At 42.4% G+C, this 19,625-nt stretch overlaps 1 protein-coding gene across 7 annotated transcripts in view; it reads right to left on the bottom strand.

Annotated features, from left to right (window-relative positions):
* Positions 1-19,625, bottom strand: part of rnf144a (ring finger protein 144A) — a 63,330-nt gene that overhangs the window by 16,104 nt on the left and 27,601 nt on the right. For 3 of the 7 annotated variants that reach the window (XM_033021646.1, XM_033021647.1, XM_033021648.1), the window contains exons 2-4: positions 17,887-17,963; positions 10,526-10,672; positions 58-162 (exon numbers count right to left, since the gene is read on the bottom strand). In XM_033021646.1, coding sequence (XP_032877537.1) covers positions 58-162; positions 10,526-10,660 — 240 coding nt within the window. In that variant the 5' untranslated portion in view covers positions 10,661-10,672; positions 17,887-17,963. Of the gene's footprint in view, positions 1-57; positions 163-10,525; positions 10,673-11,550; positions 11,746-17,886; positions 17,964-19,625 lie in introns of those variants that run through there. The other 4 variants (XM_033021645.1, XM_033021649.1, XM_033021650.1 and 1 more) reach the window with 2 other exon arrangements.

Here is a 19,625-nt window from a genome sequence, read left to right as displayed (position 1 = left end):
AGAGTAATGAAAGATATATAACCTGTATAATCCCTGAGTCATTAAATTTGGAAATACCTCATTTTCCTGTAGGTGACCTTTCTTAGGGCAAGCAGCATCAGGACAGCTAACTGCAGATTCCAAACCATCCTTAATTAATAGCTCCACATATTGCTTCAGACACTGTTGGCAAACCAGAGAGAAGTTTTAAACGGTTATTCTTCACCACCATGCGGGTGAATTTTCACTGCACCTAAAGATACATCATAAAAAGTTGAAATTCCTGTGGATTTAAGTATACTTTGTGTGCAGTTCCCACCCTTCGATATCTCGTCCCAGCCATACATGTGCAACACTAGGTCAAAGATTACCAAAGCTTTCTCAACTAAGCTTATCTGGCTCAGCCAGAATGGTAACAGTGCGTTGTACTTTCATGTGACAAAAGAGTGATCAGGCAACTCTAAAGTGAGACTGCCAACAAGTAACAGAAATCTGAAGAAGGGTCTCGACTCGAAACGTCACCCATTCCTTCTCTCCAGAGATGCTGCCTTTCCCGCTGCGTTACTCCAGCATTTTGAGTCTACCAACAACAGGCATGAGACAGGAATATACTGAAAAAATAGGAATAGAGATGGGGGTCCATAATGTTTGGGACACATGGCCACACAGCTCTTTGTAATTGCTCAGGTGTGTTTAATTGCCTCTTTAATGCAGGTATAAGAGAGCTCTCATAGTCTTTCCTCCAGTCTTTCCATCACCTTTGGAAACTTTTATTGCTGTTTATCAACATGAGGACCAAAGTTGTGCCAATGAAAGTCAAATAAGCCATTATGAGACTGAGAAACAAGAATAAAACTGTAAGAGACATCAGTCAAACATTAGGCTTACCAAAATCAACTGTTTGGAACATCATTACGAAGAAAGAGAGCACTGGTTAGCTTACTAATCGCAAAGGGACTGGCAGGCCAAGGAAGATCTCCACAGCTGATGACAGAAGAATTCTCTCTATAATAAAGAAAAATCCCCAAATACCTGTCCAACAGATCAGAAACACTCGTCAGAAGTCAAGTGTTGATTTGTCAATGACCACTGTCCGCAGAAGACTTCATGAACAAAACTACAGAGGCAACACTGCAAGATGCAAACCACTGGTTAGCCGCAAAAATAGGATGGCCAGGTTACAGTTTGCCAAGAAGTACTTAAAAGAGCAAACAGTTCTGAAAAAAGGTCTTATTGGCAGATGAGACGAAGATTAACATATATCAGAGTGATGGCAAGAGCAAAGTATGGAGGAGAGAAGGAACTGCCCAAGATCCAAAGCATACCACCTCATCTGTGGAATACGGTGGTGGGGGTGTCATGGCCTGGGCTTGTATGGCTGCTGAAGGTACTGGCTCACTTATCTTCATTGATGATACAACTGCTGAATATAGAAGCATAATGAATTATGAAGTGTATCTGCTCAAGTTCATACAAATGCCTCAAAACTCATTGGCTGGTGGTTCATTCTACAGCAAGTCAATGATCCCAAACATACTGCTAAAGCAACAAAGGAGTTTTCCAAAGCTAAAAAAATGGTAAATTCTTGAGTGGCCAAGTCAATTACCCGATCTGAACCCAATTGAGCATGTCTTTTATATGCTGAAGAGAAAACTGAAGGGGACTAGTCCCCAAAACAAGCACAAGCTAAAGAGGCTGCAATACAGACCTGGCAGAGCATCACCAGAGAAGACACCCAGCAATTGGTGATGTCCATGAATCGCAGACCAAGCAGTCATTGCATGCAAAGGATATGCAACAAAATACTAAAAATGACTACTTTCATTTACATGACATTGCTGTGTCCCAAACATTGTGGTGCCCTGAAATGGGGGAAATTATGTATAAACACTGCTGTAATTTCTACATGGTGAAACCAAAATGTATAAAAATGGCCTTTATTAAAATCTGACAATCTGCGCTTTAACCACATGTGATTTTGTTTTCTATTATAAATCTCAAATTGAGGCAAATAAATAAATGATGGGTGTTTGTCCCACACAATATGGAGAGCGCTGTATGTGTTGACATACTGAATCTCTTCAATCTTCTAAGGGCTTTATGATTGCATCAATGGATTAAAAGCAGGAGATAGTGCTTGATCCAAGCTCTGTAACTCAGGTGAAAATGCCACAGTCTGGGGAGATGGTCGCCCTGCCAGCAGTCTGTTCGTTTTTTCTTTCTTTTGTTATTTTTTAGTGTGTTAAAAGTTTGTTTTAATGTTCTTCGGTATGTTTTATGTGGGGGGAGGGGAAGGGGAGAGGGGATCTGGGGAAACGTTTTTTTCAAGTTCTTACCTTCCCGGAGATGTGATCAATTTTCGGATCACATTCTCCGGGCTCTGCGTCCTACCATCAATGGAGCTGGAAGCCTCCTCGGACTGTCGTGAGCCACACCACGGGGCGCGGACTTAACATCGGAGCCGATCCCTTGCCTGGGATCGCTCCCTCCCCGACCACCACGGAATCAACACCAAGGGCTCACAGTCTCGGGTGAGGCCAAGTCGGGAGCTTCAACGTCGCGGAAGGCTCGACCAGCCCCGACGCAAGGTTCGATCGCCCGGCGCGGGGGAGCTGACATCCCCCCCCCCCGATGCGGGAGCTGATCGCCTCGACGTGGAAGGCCCGAACGCCGCCGGATACGGGAGTCAAGATGACTGACCTGGCCAATGAAATTCCTCGTATGTTGCAAAACATACTTGGTGAATAAAGTGTGATTCTGATAACGGGCCACAACACCGGTAAAAGTTCTTGACCAATCACACCATCCAGCCTTGCTCATAGATATTTGAAATACCAGCCAAAGATAAAATGAGCAAAGGCAGGACACCATTTATCAGCAACGTTTAGAACGACCCAAAATTATTCTCAGTCAACGTCTCAGGTCCACAACCTTCACCAGAACGGGAAAAGAGAGAGATACAAGTCAGTACCTTTTCTCTCTGTGAAAACAACTCTCTTCCTCTATTCTGATTAAAGGCTGCATCTGGCTCAATAGCAAAAACTGAGAGTTCAGGGTGAGAGTTAGTTTCTAACCTCTAAAAACTGAAGTAGGATGGCTTTTATTTCATTCATTTTTCCTTTGAAAATCATTTGGATTTTAGAATGATTTAGATACCTAGAGATTTTAATCTTCTTAAATAGGTTTGTTAAATTTAAATACAAAGGGTGTAATATATTTTGTATTTCCTTCATATAAGCAGCTTAGTTGTAGAGAACTAGATCAAAGGTTGCAATGTGAATAATGCAAAATGTGATTCAACACAATAAATAATTAGTATAGGAAGGAACTGCAGATGCTGGTTTAAACCAAAGATAGACATAAAAAGCTGGAGTAACTCAGCAGGACAGGCAGCATCCCTGGAGAGAAGGAATGGGCGACGTTTCATGTCGTGACCCTTCTTCAGACTGGTTAGGGATAAGTGAAAAGAGAGATATAGATGATGATGCAGAGAGATAAAGAACAATAAATGAAAGATATGCAAAAAGGTAACAATGATAAAGGAAACAAAATTAGGATAGGAACAGTAAACATCCCTTCCCTTCCTGATCTTTTTATCCCAGTCTCCTCCCGAGTGAGGCCACACAAAAATTGGACAAACACCTCATATTCCACTTGGGTGGCTTACAAACCAATTTTAGGTAACTTCTACGAACACCCCCCTTCAACCTCCTCTTTCTCTCCCAAAGCTCCCCCCTTTCTTTTTCACCCTTAACTTCTCTCCCCTGAACCTTGTCTGACCTTGCACTGGTTTCTCTCCTCCCCTCCACCAACATTCCATTCTTCAGCTACACAATTCACCACTTTTCTATCCATGAGCTTTTCACAAATCACAACTCTGATCCTTTTGGGCTCACATCTGTTTTTCCATCTCTGGCCTTTGTCCAATACTTTGCCTACCAAAAAAACCTCCTCGCATGTGTTCACATATTACCAGCCGCATTTTGTCCTGCCCCTCCTCTGTTCCAATTTTCTATCTCTCTCCCCCCCCACCCTTCCCATTCCCCTCCCCCTGCAATCAATCTGAAGAGGGTCCCGACCTGAAACGTTACCTATCCATGTTCTCCGGAGATGCTGCCTGACCCGCTGAGATACTTCAGCACTTTGCGTCTTTCTTGAAGAGAAAAACTGGGCTAAAGAAATATCATTACTTTAGCAATTTATAGAAACATAGAAACATAGAAAATAGGTGCAGTAGTAGCCCATTCGGCCCTTTGAGCCTGCACCGCCATTCAATATGATCATGGCTGATCATCCAACTCAGTATCCTGTACCTGCCTTCTCTCCATACCCCCTGAACCCTTTAGCCACAAGGGCCACATCTAACTCTTAAATATAGCCAATGAACTGGCCTCAACTACCTTCTGTGGCAGAGAATTCCACAGATTCACCACTCTGTGTGAAAAATGTTTTTCTCATCTCGGTCCTAAATGACTTCCCCCTTATCCTTAAACTGGACCCCTTGTTCTGGACTTCCCCAACATCGGGAACAATCTTTATGCATCTAGCCTGTCCAACCCCTTAAGAATTTAGTAACTTTCTATAAGATCCCCCCTCAATCTTCTAAATTCTAGCGAGTACAAGCCGAGTCTATGCAGTCTTTCTTCATATGAAAGTCCTGCCATCCCAGGAATCACTGGTGAACCTTCTCTGTACTCCCTCTATGGCAAGAATGTCTTTCCTCAGATTAGGAGACCAAAACCGTACACAATACTCCAGGTGTGGTCTCACCAAGGCCCTGTACAACTATAGCAGAACCTCCCTACTCCTATACTCAAATCCTTTCGCTATGAATGCTAACATACCATTCGCTTTATTCACTGCCTGCTGCACCTGCATGCCTACTTTCAATTCAAAACATTGAATTCTCCCAATTTTGCTAGCCCTTGCTGTCTCCTCCCCTTCCTTAACCCTCGAGCTGTCTCCTCCCATCCCCCCCGCCCTCGGGCTCCTCCTCCTCCCTTTTTCCTTCCTTCTCCCCTCCCCCCCCACCCCCTATCAGTCTGAAGAAGGGTTTTGGCCCGAAACGTCACCTATTTCCTTCACTTCATAGATGCTGCTGCACCCGCTGAGTTTCTCCAGCATTTTGGTGTACCTACTTTCAATGACTGGTGTACCATGACCTTATTCAGGAGTTGCCCTCACGCCTCATAGAGATGAAACTGGCCAAGCAAATTAAAGCTGTCCCAAAATTAATTCCTTGATTTGACATGTAAACGAATTTCAACCATGAGAGTCCCGGGTTCTATCAATCTTCCAGCAACTTTGGAACAAAATCCCCTTTGAAACTTTGGCCGCATTTGGAGTATTGTGTTCAGTTCAGGGCATCATGTCACAGGAAAGTTGTTGTCAAGTTGGAAAGGGTTGAAATAAGTAGAGAATTTGTGGGAGAAAAATTATTTTTATGGCATTTATTCTGCCTATTAGAGACATCGGAAGGGTTTTCCAGAATTGAATCAAAGCGTTTAATTTAGTAACTAAAGGCAGGAAGTTTGAATTGAATAAAGAATTATATTTTCTAGTTACTTGGATACCCAAGATTTAAATTTTTCTGTAGCAATTCTAAAAGGAAATTTTAAAAGGTGTGTCGACTCTTGGGGTTTTAACGCCATGATTTCACTTTTATTCCAGTTTATTCTATATCCTGAGAAAGAGCCGAATTCCTCTATTAGATTTAATATACCTGGTATACTAACTTGAGATTTTGTAATGTATAATAATACGTCATCTGCATATAATGATATTTTATTATTGGAATGTTTAGTATTATAACCGTGAATATTCGGATGCATTCTTATACTTTCCGCTAAGGGCTCTATCGCAAGGGCAAATAGCAGGGGTGATAATGCACAATGCCCCTGGATCAGTGAAATTTCAGAGAAAGTATGTGGTTGGTCAATATTCTAGCAGTCGGCCTGTCATATAGTAATTTTATCCATGAAATAAAGTTCTCTCCCATCTGAAATTTTTGCAGAACTGTGAAGAGGTATTCCCATTCTACTTGGTCAAATGCTTTTTCTGCATCTAATGAAATAATTGATAAGTCTTCTTCTTCAATTTTGTGTGAATACATTACATTATATGAAAATGAATGTCTCTTGGGTATAAACCCCGTTTGATCCGCATGTATTAATTTACTAACGTATTTACTTAATCTTCTTGCCAGAGTTTTCGCTAGTATTTTCTGATCTGTATTTAATAATACAGATTGCTCTGTATGAACCATGGTCTTCTAGGTCTTTATCTTTTTTGGGTATGAATGTAATAGTTGATTCCGCTAGTGTTTCTGGTAGTGTCTGTTCTTTAAATGCATATGTGTAAAGCTTGTGTAAACGTGGTAAGATTACCATGTAAAATCTTTTATAAAATTAATTACTGAATCCATCTGGTCCTGGTGTTTTACCATTCTTCAGTGAGTTTATTGTCTCTTCTATTTCTTTGAATGAAACCTGTGCTCCTAATTCCTCTTGTTCCAACGGATTAAGTTTTGGGAGATTGCAGTTGTCCAGTAAGTTTATAATTTTATTGCTGTCTGTTGTTGTTTTGGATGTATATAAATTTTGATAAAATTGAGCAAATCTTTTATTAATATCTTTAGGCAACATTAGCAATTCACCTTCATCCGATTTGATTTTTAGAATAGTATGATTCTTTTCCACTTTTTTCAGCTGACGTGCCAGAAGTTTGTGTGGCTAATCGCCGAATTCGAAATTTTCCTGTTTTGTAATTTGTAATAATCTAATGACTCTTGCAGATAAAATTTGGTTTAGTTTAAATTTCAATATTGCTATCTTGTTGTGTTTATCTATAGTTGGATCTTTCGCGTTTTTGAAATCAAGTTGTCTAATTTGTTCTTCTAGTTGCAATTGTTCCGTCCTATTCTTTTTATTTTGAAAAGCTTGGTATGAAATAACAGAACCTCTGATAGACGCCTTGAGGGATTCCCATAATAGGGAGGGTGAGATGTCTGGGGTATCGTTAGTCTCAAAGAAAAGTTCCATCTGTTGTTTTAGGTATATACAACCGTCCGGGTTGTTTAAAATTTGGGGATTGAAACTCCAAAACGATTTTTTATTGAACATTCCTTCTAGGAAGAAGGTTAACGGAGAATGATCAGAGATGACACTATTATGATATTTAGGATTAGTTGTAAAGGGAATTAATTTCGGGTCCACTAGGAAGTAGTCAATACGTGTATAGGTTTTATGTACTGATGAATAAAAGGAATATTCCCTTCCGGCTGGGTTTGCAATCCTCCATATTTTTGTTATATTTGTGTTTATGTATGTATTTAAAAGTTCACTGGATTTTGATTTTATATTGTCTCTTCTGTTCACCCATGAGAATCCCAGGTTCTGTCAATCTTCCAGCAACTTTGGAACAAAATCCCCTTTGAAACTTTGGCCTCATTTACAGTATTGTGTTCTGTTCTGGGCACCATGTTACAGGAAAGTTGTGGTCAAGTTGGAAAGGGTACAGAGAAGATTTATGAAGACGTTGCCAGGACTCCAGGGCCGGAGCTATAGGGAGAGGTTGAGCAGGCTAGGGCTCTATTTCTTGGAGCGCAGGAGGATGAGGGGTGATCTTATAGAGGTGTATAAAATCATGAGATGAATAGATTGGGTAGATACACAGAGTCTCTTGCCCAGAGTAGGGGAAATCCAGAATCAGAGGACATAGGTTTAAGATGAAGGGGAAAAGATTTAATAGGGTAACTTTCTGAAGGGTAGCTTTTTCCACACAAAGGGTGGTGGGTGCATGGAACAAGCTACCAGAGGAGGTAGCTGTGGCAGGGACTATTGCAACGTTTATGAATCAATGAGGTAGATACATGGATAGGACAGGTTTGGACAGATATGGGCCAAAAACAGGTAGGTGGGACTAGTGTAGATGGGACTTGTTGGTCAGTGTGGACAAGTTGGGCTGAAGGGCCTGTTTCCACGCTGTGACTATGACTAAAATATGCAGGGAAAAAGTAAGAATTCCAGCTCTATCATTATATATCTACCCTCAACAATCGCACAAGCTTCAAATATGTAGATGAAAAAAATGTAGATGAAAAAGTTTGAAAAAGGATGCCTGCTAACTGGTTTGCTTAGCAGGACTTCAATATCAAAAAATGAGGTTACAGTAGTTCTTGACCTCTGAAAACTGAAGCAGATAGGATGTTTATTTCATGTTACCTTTATAAACCTTTTGGATTTTAGAAAGATTTAGATACCTGGAGATCTTAATGTTCTGAAAGCAGTTTGTTAAATATAAATATAAAGGGTATAACATGTACCTTTGTTATTATTTTGTTATTCTTTAATTTAACGGAAACATAGAAAATAGGTGCAGGAGCAAGCCATTTGGCCCTTCGAGCCAGCACCACCATTCAGTAGGACCATGGCTGATCATCCAAAATCAGTACCCTGTTCCTGCTTTCTCCCCTTATCCCTTGATTCCGTTAGTCCTAAGAGTTATATCTAACTCTCTCTTGAATACCTCCAGTGAATTGGCCTCCCATGCCAGTGGATTTAAGCATCTCAGTTGCAGATAACTAGTTCAAAGGTAGCAATATGTTTCCTGCAAAATGTGATCCAACACAATAAATATCTAGGATGGAACTGCAAACATCCATGTGGTTGAGGTAAGTAAAATGAGGTAAGTAAAATGAAAACATATCATTTTTAATAATTGTTTTCTACGATCCATTCTTAGTTTGATTATTACCTTCAATTCTGCTCAATTGTTCTTTCAACATCAAAAAGTAAAGCAATCCTATAGATGTGCTCACACCACAAATTTACCTTTACTGTTCATTTTTGGCAGCAAATAAATGTCACTAAAGCTGTAAACTCCAAGGACAATCAGTTAAAACTGATTAGCTAATCAATTTCATTTCAGCATTCTTGGTGATTTGCAAAGATACTCACTGTGTGCAATTCATTAATTGCATTTGCCTGTTGCTCTGACCAGAATTGTTTGATCATTCTATTTTTCGTGAGCATCTACATAAACATTTTTGCTACCACGTTTTGCTCAGCAAATTCTACAAATGTCAAACATTGAAATTTTTCTGCATGACACCAGCAGGTTAGTTCAAATGTGTTTCATTTTTTGAATAAAGATTTTGCTCTTCTAAGAGGTTATATGTTTACCTATCATCAACTTAAATTTATGTCGGCTTACTTTAAAATGAAATAACTTTCAGAGTTAACTTGCTTTAATGCAACAGTTTTATTCCATCTTACAGGGCGACACCTGCATTGACTGGCAACTGGGTTTTGAATCTTCCATGAAATGATGACTGAAAATATCTGTTGTCAGTAGAAACACAGGAGCAGTAAGACCCAGAGGTTTATATAAAACACCTTTGAAGTCGAGAGGGCAATATCTTCAACTGACTATAATCTTCTTCCTTAACCTTTCCCAATTTTTCTCCCCCTATAAATTGGAGCTTCCGTTGCTAATTTAGGTATATCTTGTTTAATTATCATAAAGTATAATTTGAATTAAGTTGTTTATTTCTGTTATCATCTCAGGAGTGGAACCCACCCCATCTTGTGTGAATAGAATACCACAAATCCATACACTTGTGATAGTCCACACAGTGACACAGAATTCTGATACCAGTCAAGAAACTAATCAAGGTGCATGAAGAGTAGACAAATGTTCTTTTACTCAATTACAAAAAAACTAATACAGTAGGATTAGTACCTCTTATGCATCCCAGTAGAAAAGTATAGAGGCTTAAATAAACGCATGCAAGACCTCACCCTGTTAAAGTTTTCTCAATGAAAATTGATATTATGGCACCCATAGTGGAAGGGACAACATTCAATGCCATAAACACTAACCAAGTTAAATGCGGGGAAATTATTGGCCTAAGAATAATATTAACGTAAATCCACTAAGATTTACACATTACAGTAAAAGCAGATGGTGCATCATTTAAAATTCAATAAATATTAGAAACCATACCATGACCAGATATATTAATGACACTTTCTTGACAGGATGTAAAAAATCCAGGAGTTAAAATCTCTTAGAAAATCTGTCTTGCGTTTACCCACAGGAGTTGGTTTGTTTTGAATGAAAAGTAATTACAAAACAAATCTACATTAGTAAAACATTTGAATACTCCTTTCCAAAATTAAATATGTGGCAAATCATTTAATTAGATCCTACAAGATCCAAGACCACAAACTGTCATTGAAATACAAATAAAATGAATAAATGACAGAGACATAACTTTGTAGAGATTTTGAACCAAAAGTGCTGTACTAAAATAACAGACTGCAAATTTAAAATTTTAAGTTATTCAAAGGATTTTTGCTATCTTAATGTTTTGATATGCAAATCCAGCATATCTCTGCTTGCTGCAGTTTGTATAAATTAAGGAAACTGACATAATACTTGTCAAATCTATTAAATGTGTTGCAAATGAGGGCATTGATGGCTTTGTAAAGTTGGTTCAAGTTCCTACAACTCGTTGGAGAGTAACAAATTACATAATACTAACCAGTGTGCAGAATATGCACTGGCACTGTGATATTGTAGTCATTTGTTCTAAAGGATATTCCCCAAGGCACAGTTTACAGGATACAAGGGGGTCCAATGCCAGGTCCCAAGTTGGCCTATATCTTTCCGTAGTCATTCTAATTTGATTCTGGAAGAAAGAAAATATATGTGCAATTTAATCATTTGTCGAATAAATTAGAGCAAAATATCGACAACATCAGAGCCATGAAATGAGACATTGGCAACTGATGACTTTCCTCAAACCGACAGCATTTCTCACAGTTGAACATTTACAGTGCAGATGCATAGCGTCACATGATAGGTAAACGCTTAACTTGTTATTTGGAAGGTCACTTGCCATACACATTACTGCAGGCACTGCGGCACCAACTTAAATTAAAGGTAAATCGTTACATTTCACCTTTGCCAAAAAAAGGCGTTTGATTATTTCAATTAAGTTGTTAGCATGCGAGAATTTTTTAAAATGCTTTGAAACAAGCAACATGGAAAATTATAGCAGAACCTTGCATCACGGAACTCGCTTGCCCCCCCCACCCCCACCCTCCGTGGCTGAGATAACTCCTTGAAATAGCTCTTCTATTAGTCCCACTCCACTGCCCTCCCCAAAAGCAAGCAATTTTCTCCCTCAAGATACTTACCCGATTTGTTATTCAAAGTTATTATTAATTCTGGCTTAAGCAAACTTTCAGCCAACACATTCCAGAGCAGCACACCAAGTGCTGGAATAACTCAGCAGGTCAGGCAGCATCCCTGGAGAACATGGATAGATGTTTCTGATTGAGACCCTTCTTCTGAAACGTCATCTATCCATGTTCTCCAGAGACTATGCCCAACCTGCTGAGTTACTCCAGCACTTTGTGCCCATTTGTGTATTAACCAGTATCTGGAGCTCTTTGTTTCTATAATCCAGATCCTAATACTGTAACTCTCCGAATTAAAAAGATACTTAACAAACTAACTTCAGTCTCTTTGGCCAATTCTGCTCCTGCTTTATGAATGACCTACCTGCCACTAAAAGTAGTTTCTCCTCGTTTCTTCCTTTAAAATTTGTTCATGAATCTCCCCACTGACCATCAACACAGGTGGACTTCAAGGTTGCATGTCTATCCCCTGCTCTACCTTCTTTACGCCCATGACTAGGTGGCTAAACACAGCTCCTATGCCATCTACAAATTTGCTGACAACACCACAGTTGTTGGCTGAATCACTGGTGGCGATACAGCCTACAGGAGAGAGACAGAACACCTGGTTCAGTATTGCCACAATAACAACATCTCACTCACCGTCACCAAACCGAGGAACTAATCTATGACTTCAGAAAAAAAAGGAATTGAGAAACCATGTGCCAGTTTTCATTGATGGATTGGCTTTGGAGAGTTAGCAGCTTCAAATTCCTGGGCTCAGGTGAAATCTCAGCCCAGCAGATAGAAGTTGTCTTGTTTCGAAGTTTAAAGAGATTTGGTATGTCATTGATTACTCTAACTTCCACACATGTGCCATTGAAAGTATTCTAACTGGTTGCATCATGGTCTAGTACAGCAAATTTAATGCAGAGGAACGGAAGAAACTGCAGGTGTATTCAGCCTGGTCCTTCAAGGGCACAGTCCATCTACATGAGGCACTGCCTCAAGAAGGCAGCAGAATCCCTACCATCCGTTCCACACCCTCTTATCGCTACTACTGTCTGATTGGAGGTCCAGAACCTAAAGATACACACCACCAGGTTCAGCAACAACTGCTTTCCTACAACCATCAGGTTCTTGAACCGAGTTGCACAACCCAAAACCTCCCTCGGTAATGGCATAATACGGATCACCTCTTTCACTATCATGGAGTATTTCTTGTTTTTTTATTTTACTGTCTTGCAGAATGTGTGTGATTTAAGTATCATTTCAAATCCATTGTCCCAATGTGTCTGTGGCGCTGCTGCACTTCGCCATACATGTGCAAATGACAAAAACCTCGACCTGAATTTAAATGCCTTTTAAAATCTCTTTTTACCCTTCTCTGCTGTGAGAATAACTTCAGCTTCTCTGACTCTTCTTAGAGGATGAGAAGAATTTAGGTTAAGTTGGCAAATTGCAGGCCCGTACGAAGCTTTTCAAAAAGGGAGGTGGCATGACAGGATTATAAAAAGCTTAATGTGAAATAATGTGCGCGCTGCGCACATCACGAGCGCGAAGCGTGAAGTCCCTCGATGCTCAGGTGTTTTAGATGCTTTCTGATGCATTCTGAGCCTTATTTTGGAGCATTTTTTGCACCAAATTTATGACCAATATTTCAGAAATTAACAGGAATCTGAGAGGTAGCTTTTTCACGTAAAGAGTGCTGGGTGTATGTAACGAGCTGCCAGAGGAGGTAGTTAAGGCTGGGACTATCCTAATGTTTAAGAGACATTTGGACACGTACATGGATAGGACAGATTTAGATGGATATGGGCCAAACGCGTGTGAGTGGGACTAGTTTAGATGGGACATGTTGGTCAGTGTGGGCTAGTTGGGCTGAAGGGCCTGTTTCCACACTGCATCATTCTATGACTAAAAAGTGAAGAAGAAAAATGCATGTAGATAAGTAGAGCAGATTTGAAAGAGGAGTGAAGTGTAAAGGCAGAGAGAGGTTTATGGGTGAAAAGGAACATAGGAAAGGAGGGGGGAGAGTGGGCTTGGGCAGATGGGTGAAGGGAAAATAGTCACAAAGTGCTGGAGTAACTCAGTGGGTCAGACAGCACCTGCAGAGAATATGAATAGGCGACGTTTCACAGAGTGCTGGAGTAACTCAGCGGGTCTGGCAGCATCTCTGGAGAACATGGATAGGTGACATGTCACAGAGTGCTGGAGTAACTCAGTGAGTCAGGCAGCATCTTTGGAGAAAAGGTATATATTATATTTCGGGTCAAGACCGTTCTTCAGTGATATTCATGATGTGACATGCATAGACATTCCTGAATGTTACCCAAACCATCGTGAGCTACTGTGTTACAGTGCTTGCCCTCTCCTATAACATCTCTGCTGCCTTGGGTGATGCAGGACAGGACACATGCTTTGGGACACGGTGTGAAGCTGTTGCTGTCTGTCCCAACCTGGTAAAAACCTGGATGGAGTGGATTTGGAGAGGATGTTTCCACTAGTGGGAGAGTCTAGGACCAGTGGCCACAGCCTCAGAATTAAAAGACATTCCTTTAGGAAGGAGATGAGCAGGAATGTCTTAAGTCAGAGGGTGGGGAACTGTGGAATTCATTGCCATAGACAGCTGTGGAGGTCAAGTCAATGGACATTTTTCAGGAGGAGATTGATAGATTCTTGATTGATACGGGTGTCGGAGGTAATGGGGAGAAGGCAGGAGAATGGGTTTGAGAGGGAAAGATAGATAGTCATAGTGTGATACAGTGTGGAAACAGGCTCTTCGGCCCAGCATGTCCCATCTGCACTAGTCCCACCTGCCCACGTTTGATCCATATCCCTCCGAACCTGTCCTATCCATGTACCTGCCTCAACTACCTCCTCTGGCAGCTTGTTCCATACACCTACCACCCTTTGTGTGAAAAACATACCCCACAGATGCCTATTAAATCTTTTGCACCCTTCACCTATCTATTCAAATCATGATTTTATACACCTCTATTAGATCATCCCTCATCCTCCTGTGCTCCATGAAATAAGAGTACCAGCCTACTCAACCTCTCCCTATGACTCTGGCCGTCTAGTCCTGGCAACATCCTCGTAAATCTTCACTGTACCCTTGTTCAAAAGGGAACTGCAGATGCTGGAATATCGAAGGTACACAAAATTGCTGGGGAAACTCAGCGGGTGCAGCAGCATCTATGGAGCGAAGGAAATAGGCGACGTTTCGGGCCGAAACGTCTGAAGAAGGGTTTCGGCCCGAAACGTCGCCTATTTCCTTTGTGTACCTTCACTGTACCCTTTCCAGTTTGATGACATCTTTCCTATAACATGGTGCCCAGAACTGAATACAATACTCTGAATGCGGCCTCACCAACTTCTTATGCAACTGCAACATGACCTCCCAACTTCTATACTCAGCCTGACCCGCTGAGTTACTCCAGTATTCTGTGAAACGTCACAGAACAGGGCAAGATTAGCAAGTTTGCTGATGATACAGAAGTGAGTGGTTTTGCAGATAGTGAAGATGGTTGTGAAAGATTGCAGCAGGATCTGGATCAATTAGCCAGATGGGCAGAGGAATGGTTGATGGTTGCATGGTTCCTTGAAGGCCGTGTCGCAGGTATATCAGGTGGTCAAAAAGTATTTTGGCACTTTGGCCTTCATCAGTCAGAGTATTGAATATAGAAGTTGGGAGGTCATGTTGCAGTTGTATAAGACGTTGGTGAGACCGCATTTAGAATATTGTGTTCAGTTCTGGGCACCATGTTATAGGAAAGATGTCACACTGAAAAAAATACAGAGATCCCCATCCTGGATCAGTCCAATCAGGGTTGTGTCATCCGCGAACTTGAGAAGCTTGACAGAGGAGTCTGTGGAGGTGCAGTCATTGGTGTAGAGAGAGTAGAGGAGAGGGGAGAGTACGCATCTTGCGGTGCTCCTATGCTGAGCGTTTGCGGGTCCGAGATATGCTTTCCCGCCTCACATGCTGCTTCCTGTCCGTCAGAAAACTGGTGATCCACCGACAGAGGGGTTCAGGCACAGTCAACTCAGAAAGTTTGGAGCGTAGTAGCTCTGGCACAATGGTGTTGAATGCAGAGCTAAAATCAACAAACAAAATCGTCGCATAGGTCCTCTGGCGGTCTAGATGCTGGAGGATGAAGTGCAAGCCCATATTGACTGCGTCATCCACAGATCTATTGGCCCAAAATGCAAAATGCAGAGGGTCCAGCAGAGGGATTGTGATATTTTTCAGCTTGGCCAGCACAAGCTTTTCAACGGTCTTCATGACTACAGAGGTCAGTGCGACAAGCCCGTAGTCATTAAGACAAATAATCCTTGCCTTTTTGGGTACAGGGACAATAGTGGAGACTTTGAAGCAGGCAGGGACAGTACATCTTTGCAGGGACTGGTTAAAAATGAGTAATTGGGTGTGAAGTGGTGATTGGAGTGGGGTGGGTGTAGATGGGCCCAGTCTTTGCAGACTGAGGTCAGGCTGTGAGTGGGAGTGAGATGTTGGTTGGGGTGGGAAGTGGTGTGAAGTGGTGAATGGGAAGGAGAGGGTGCAGGGTCCATTCTTTGCAGACTGGGGTCTGGCTGTGTTTGTTGGGGAGGGGGTACCAGGGTTACGTTTCTAATTTTCAAACCTGCAGTAAAACTCACTCAGGTCGTTCGTCAGCAGACGATTGTCCAAAGAGCGGGGGGCTTTCCTCTTATAGCTGGTGACTTCTTGCATGCCCTTCCAAACTGAAGAAGAGTCACTAGCTCCTCAACATCTCAGAGTACCTTTCCTTGGCAGCTCTGATTCCTCTTCTCAGCTCTTTATCGATTAGGCTATCTTTTAACTCTTTAACGATTAGGCTATCGGCTTGACGCATATTTGCCCCCAGCACTCCCCCCGATCTCAAAATGGAAATGTTACATCTGTATATAATGATCCCATTAAAATGTGTATTTATGTCACAAACTATGGAATTCATATTTTTCAGTATTGTTATCAAGGAAAAGAAAGCAGTTCCAATTGTTTGATATTATTTGATATTGTTTAATATTATTCATATGGGGGAGAAAATATAATAGTTCTAAAACCTACCTTAATTTTGCAATTTCACTCAAGATAATTCCCCTTTCCCTCTCACCTCTCCTCTCCCTTCCCCTCTCTCTCTCCCCCTCCCCCCTCTCACATCCCCCCTCTTTCTTGCTGGGGGGGGGCGAAGATGAAGGTGGCGCGGGCCCAGCGGGCGGGGGGAATGAAGATGGCGTGGGCCCCGTGGGGGTGGCGGGGGCCCAGCGGGCGGGGGGGATGAAGGTGGCTTGGGCCCAGCGGGGGTGGCGTGTGCCCAGCAGGGGTCAGCGAGGGTGGCGTGGACCCAGCGGGGATGGCGTGGGCCCAGCGGGGATGGCATAGACCCCGATCTCGAAATGGAAATGTTATATCTGTATATAATGATCCCATTAAAATGTATATTTATGTCACAAACTATGGAATTCATATTTTTCAGTATTGTTATCAAGAAAAGAAAGCAGTTTCAATTGTTTGATATTATTTGATATTGTTTAATATTATTCATATGGAGGAGAAAATATAATAGCTCTAGAACCTAACTTAATTTTGCAATCTCAGTAAAGATAGTCCCCCTTTTCCTCTCCCCTCCCCATCTCTCTCTCCCCTCCCTCTCTCCACCTCTCCCCTCTCACATCCCCCCTCTTTCTGGCGGGGGGGCGAAGATGAAGGTGGCACTGGCCCAGCGGGGGCCCAGGGGGGGGGATGAAGGTGGCGTGGGGTCAGCGGGAGTGGCGTGGGCCCAGTGGGGGGTCAGTGGGGTGGCGTGGGCCCAGCGGGGGTCAGCAGGGGTGGCTTGGGCCCAGCGGGAGTGGCGTGGGCCCAGCGGGGGTCAGCTGCGGTGGCGTGGGCCCAGCGGGGGTGGCGTGGGCCCAGCGGGGGTGGCGTGGGCCCAGCGGGGGTGGCGTGGGCCCAGCGGGGGTGGCGTGGGCCCAGCGGGGGTGGCGTGGGCCCAGCGGGGGTGGCGTGGGTCCAGCGGGGGTGGCCTGGGCCCAGCGGGGGTGGCCTGGGCCCAGCGGGAGTCAGCGGGGGAAGCGTGGGCCCAGCGGGGGTGGCATGGGCCCAGCGGGAGTCAGCGGGGGTGGCGTGGGCCCAGCGGGGGCGGAAGATGGCTTGGGCCCCGGCGGTGGGGGGAGGCGAGGGGAAGAGGGCCCCGCCGCAGCGGCGTCTGGTGTTGGGGTTACAGCCGCTGGGTTCAGAATCAGCCACTCCCGCCCGGCGACGGGAGAACGGAGAACTGGCCGTTTCCAAAGTGGAAACGCTGATTTTTTTTCCGCAAGCTTTTTTTTTTTTCCTTACTGGGGGAGATAAAAGGGGGGTTCGGTCGCACCCAACGCACCCCCCCCCCCCCACCTTCGGACGGCCATGAGTTGTTCGGCATAGACATTGCGGCCAAAGGACCTGTTTCAATGCTGCACTATTCTATATTAACAGACAAACTGAAGTATTTTTCACTTTATTTTCCGACAGCATAAAATGAACAACTATTATAACCCTACCTAACTGCATTTCTGAAACTAATGAAAACCTTAACGCATGTTGCGGAATGTTTTTAACCAATGTATTTAAGTCCCTGTAAATTAGCAAATGAATAGTTTTCACTTGTACGTAAACATTTTACAGTGTTTTTTTTTAATTTAGCTGCAGTAATCTACTTACTGTTGGGCCAAGTTCCAAACAGGCCACAGAACAAAGAGGTCATTGGTGGCCGCTTTTAAATGTATCATGAAACTGATCTGAAACGACAGGTAGAAAATTGTAAAAAAAAGTTTCAAGTTGATGCTACAAGTATCACATTGTGTTTTAGCTAGATCTGGAGCAATTCATTCCCAAAAATCTAACCTTCTTTTATTGTAGTAAACACAATTAAAATTTGCCATACGTTTTGTCCAACATATTTCAAATGCATTATTAAATCTAATTTTTATACGTCAAAACTATGGTAAAATAAGCTTTTAAGTATTAAATTGTCATTTTGCTGCACTTTTTTACTTTACATAATTTAAATTACCTTTTATATTTCTGTGCAAGCACTCAACTATCATAGAATCGAATAATGATATAGCACGTCAGGGCCTTTTATCCCGTATCCAGCTCTGTAAAAGAGATATTCAAGCAACCCATTTCTCCAACTCGTTTACCCGATTGCTACAATTTTTCTACATTTCAAATGAACAAATATCTTTTTGAAATTATCAAATCTGCTTCTTCCACCCTTTGAGTCAGCACTTTAAAACCATGTCATCTCATTCCTTATGCTTCTGTCACAGTAAATACTCGTCTCCATTATAAACTCTTTATAATGTTTTCCACAGCAATGAGAATAATCCCAACTTCTCCAGCCTCTTGACATAACTCATTCCAGATACCATTTTGGTAAATCTCATCTCAACCTTCTCCAATGCTTTACCATCTCCCTTAAGCGAGGTGTTCAGAACTGGACATAAACTCCAGCTGGAGCTTAACTGGTGAATGGTGCGGCTTCTTTGTTTCAGTACTTCCTGCAATAAAGCTAACTATCCCAATTGTTTCAGCAAACTTCTCATCCTCTAACGCCATCTTCAAAGATTCACTCACTTCAAATTTCCCTTCCTTTCATGAAGGCATCCGTTTTTCCAAACTGCATTACGAGAATATTTAGTTTAGTTTAGTTTAGAGATATAGCACGGAAACGGGCCCTTCGGCCCACCGAGTCCGCACCGACCAGCGATCCCCGCACGCTAACACTATCCTACACACACTAGGGACAATTTACACATACACCAACCCAATTAACCTACAAACCTGTACGTCTTTGGAGACCGAAGAACTCGGAAAAAACCAACGCAGTAACGGGGAGAACGTACAAACTCCGTACTGACAGCACCCATAGATAGGGTGGTAAAGAAAACTTTTGGTGTGCTGGCCTTTATAAATCAGAACATTGAGTATAGAAGTTGGGATGTAATGTTAAAATTGTACAAGGCATTGGTGAGGCCAATTCTGGAATATGGTGTACAATTTTGGTCGCCAAATTATAGGAAAGATGTCAACAAAATAGAGAGAGTACAGAGGAGGTTTACTAGAATGTTGCCTGGGTTTCAGCAACTAAGTTACAGAGAAAGGTTGAACAAGATAGATCTTTATTCTTTGGAGTGCAGAAGGTTAAGGGGGGACTTGATAGAGGTTTTTAAAATGATGAGAGGGATAGACAGAGTTGACGTGGATAAGCTTTTCCCACTGAGAGTAGGGAAGATTCAAACAAGGGGACATGACTTGAGAATTAAGGGACAGAAGTTTAGGGGTAACATGAGGGGGAACTTCTTTACTCAGAGAGTGGTAGCTGTGTGGAATGAGCTTCCAGTGGAAGTGGTGGAGGCAGGTTCGATTGCATCTGTCTGAAGTAGGGTTTCGGCCTG

This window comes from Amblyraja radiata, chromosome 5 (genome assembly GCF_010909765.2).
Source record: "Amblyraja radiata isolate CabotCenter1 chromosome 5, sAmbRad1.1.pri, whole genome shotgun sequence".
Lineage (NCBI taxonomy): Eukaryota > Metazoa > Chordata > Chondrichthyes > Rajiformes > Rajidae > Amblyraja > Amblyraja radiata.
The sequence above is the reverse complement of the archived record's forward strand: the minus strand, read 5'-3'. Positions and strand labels throughout refer to the sequence as shown.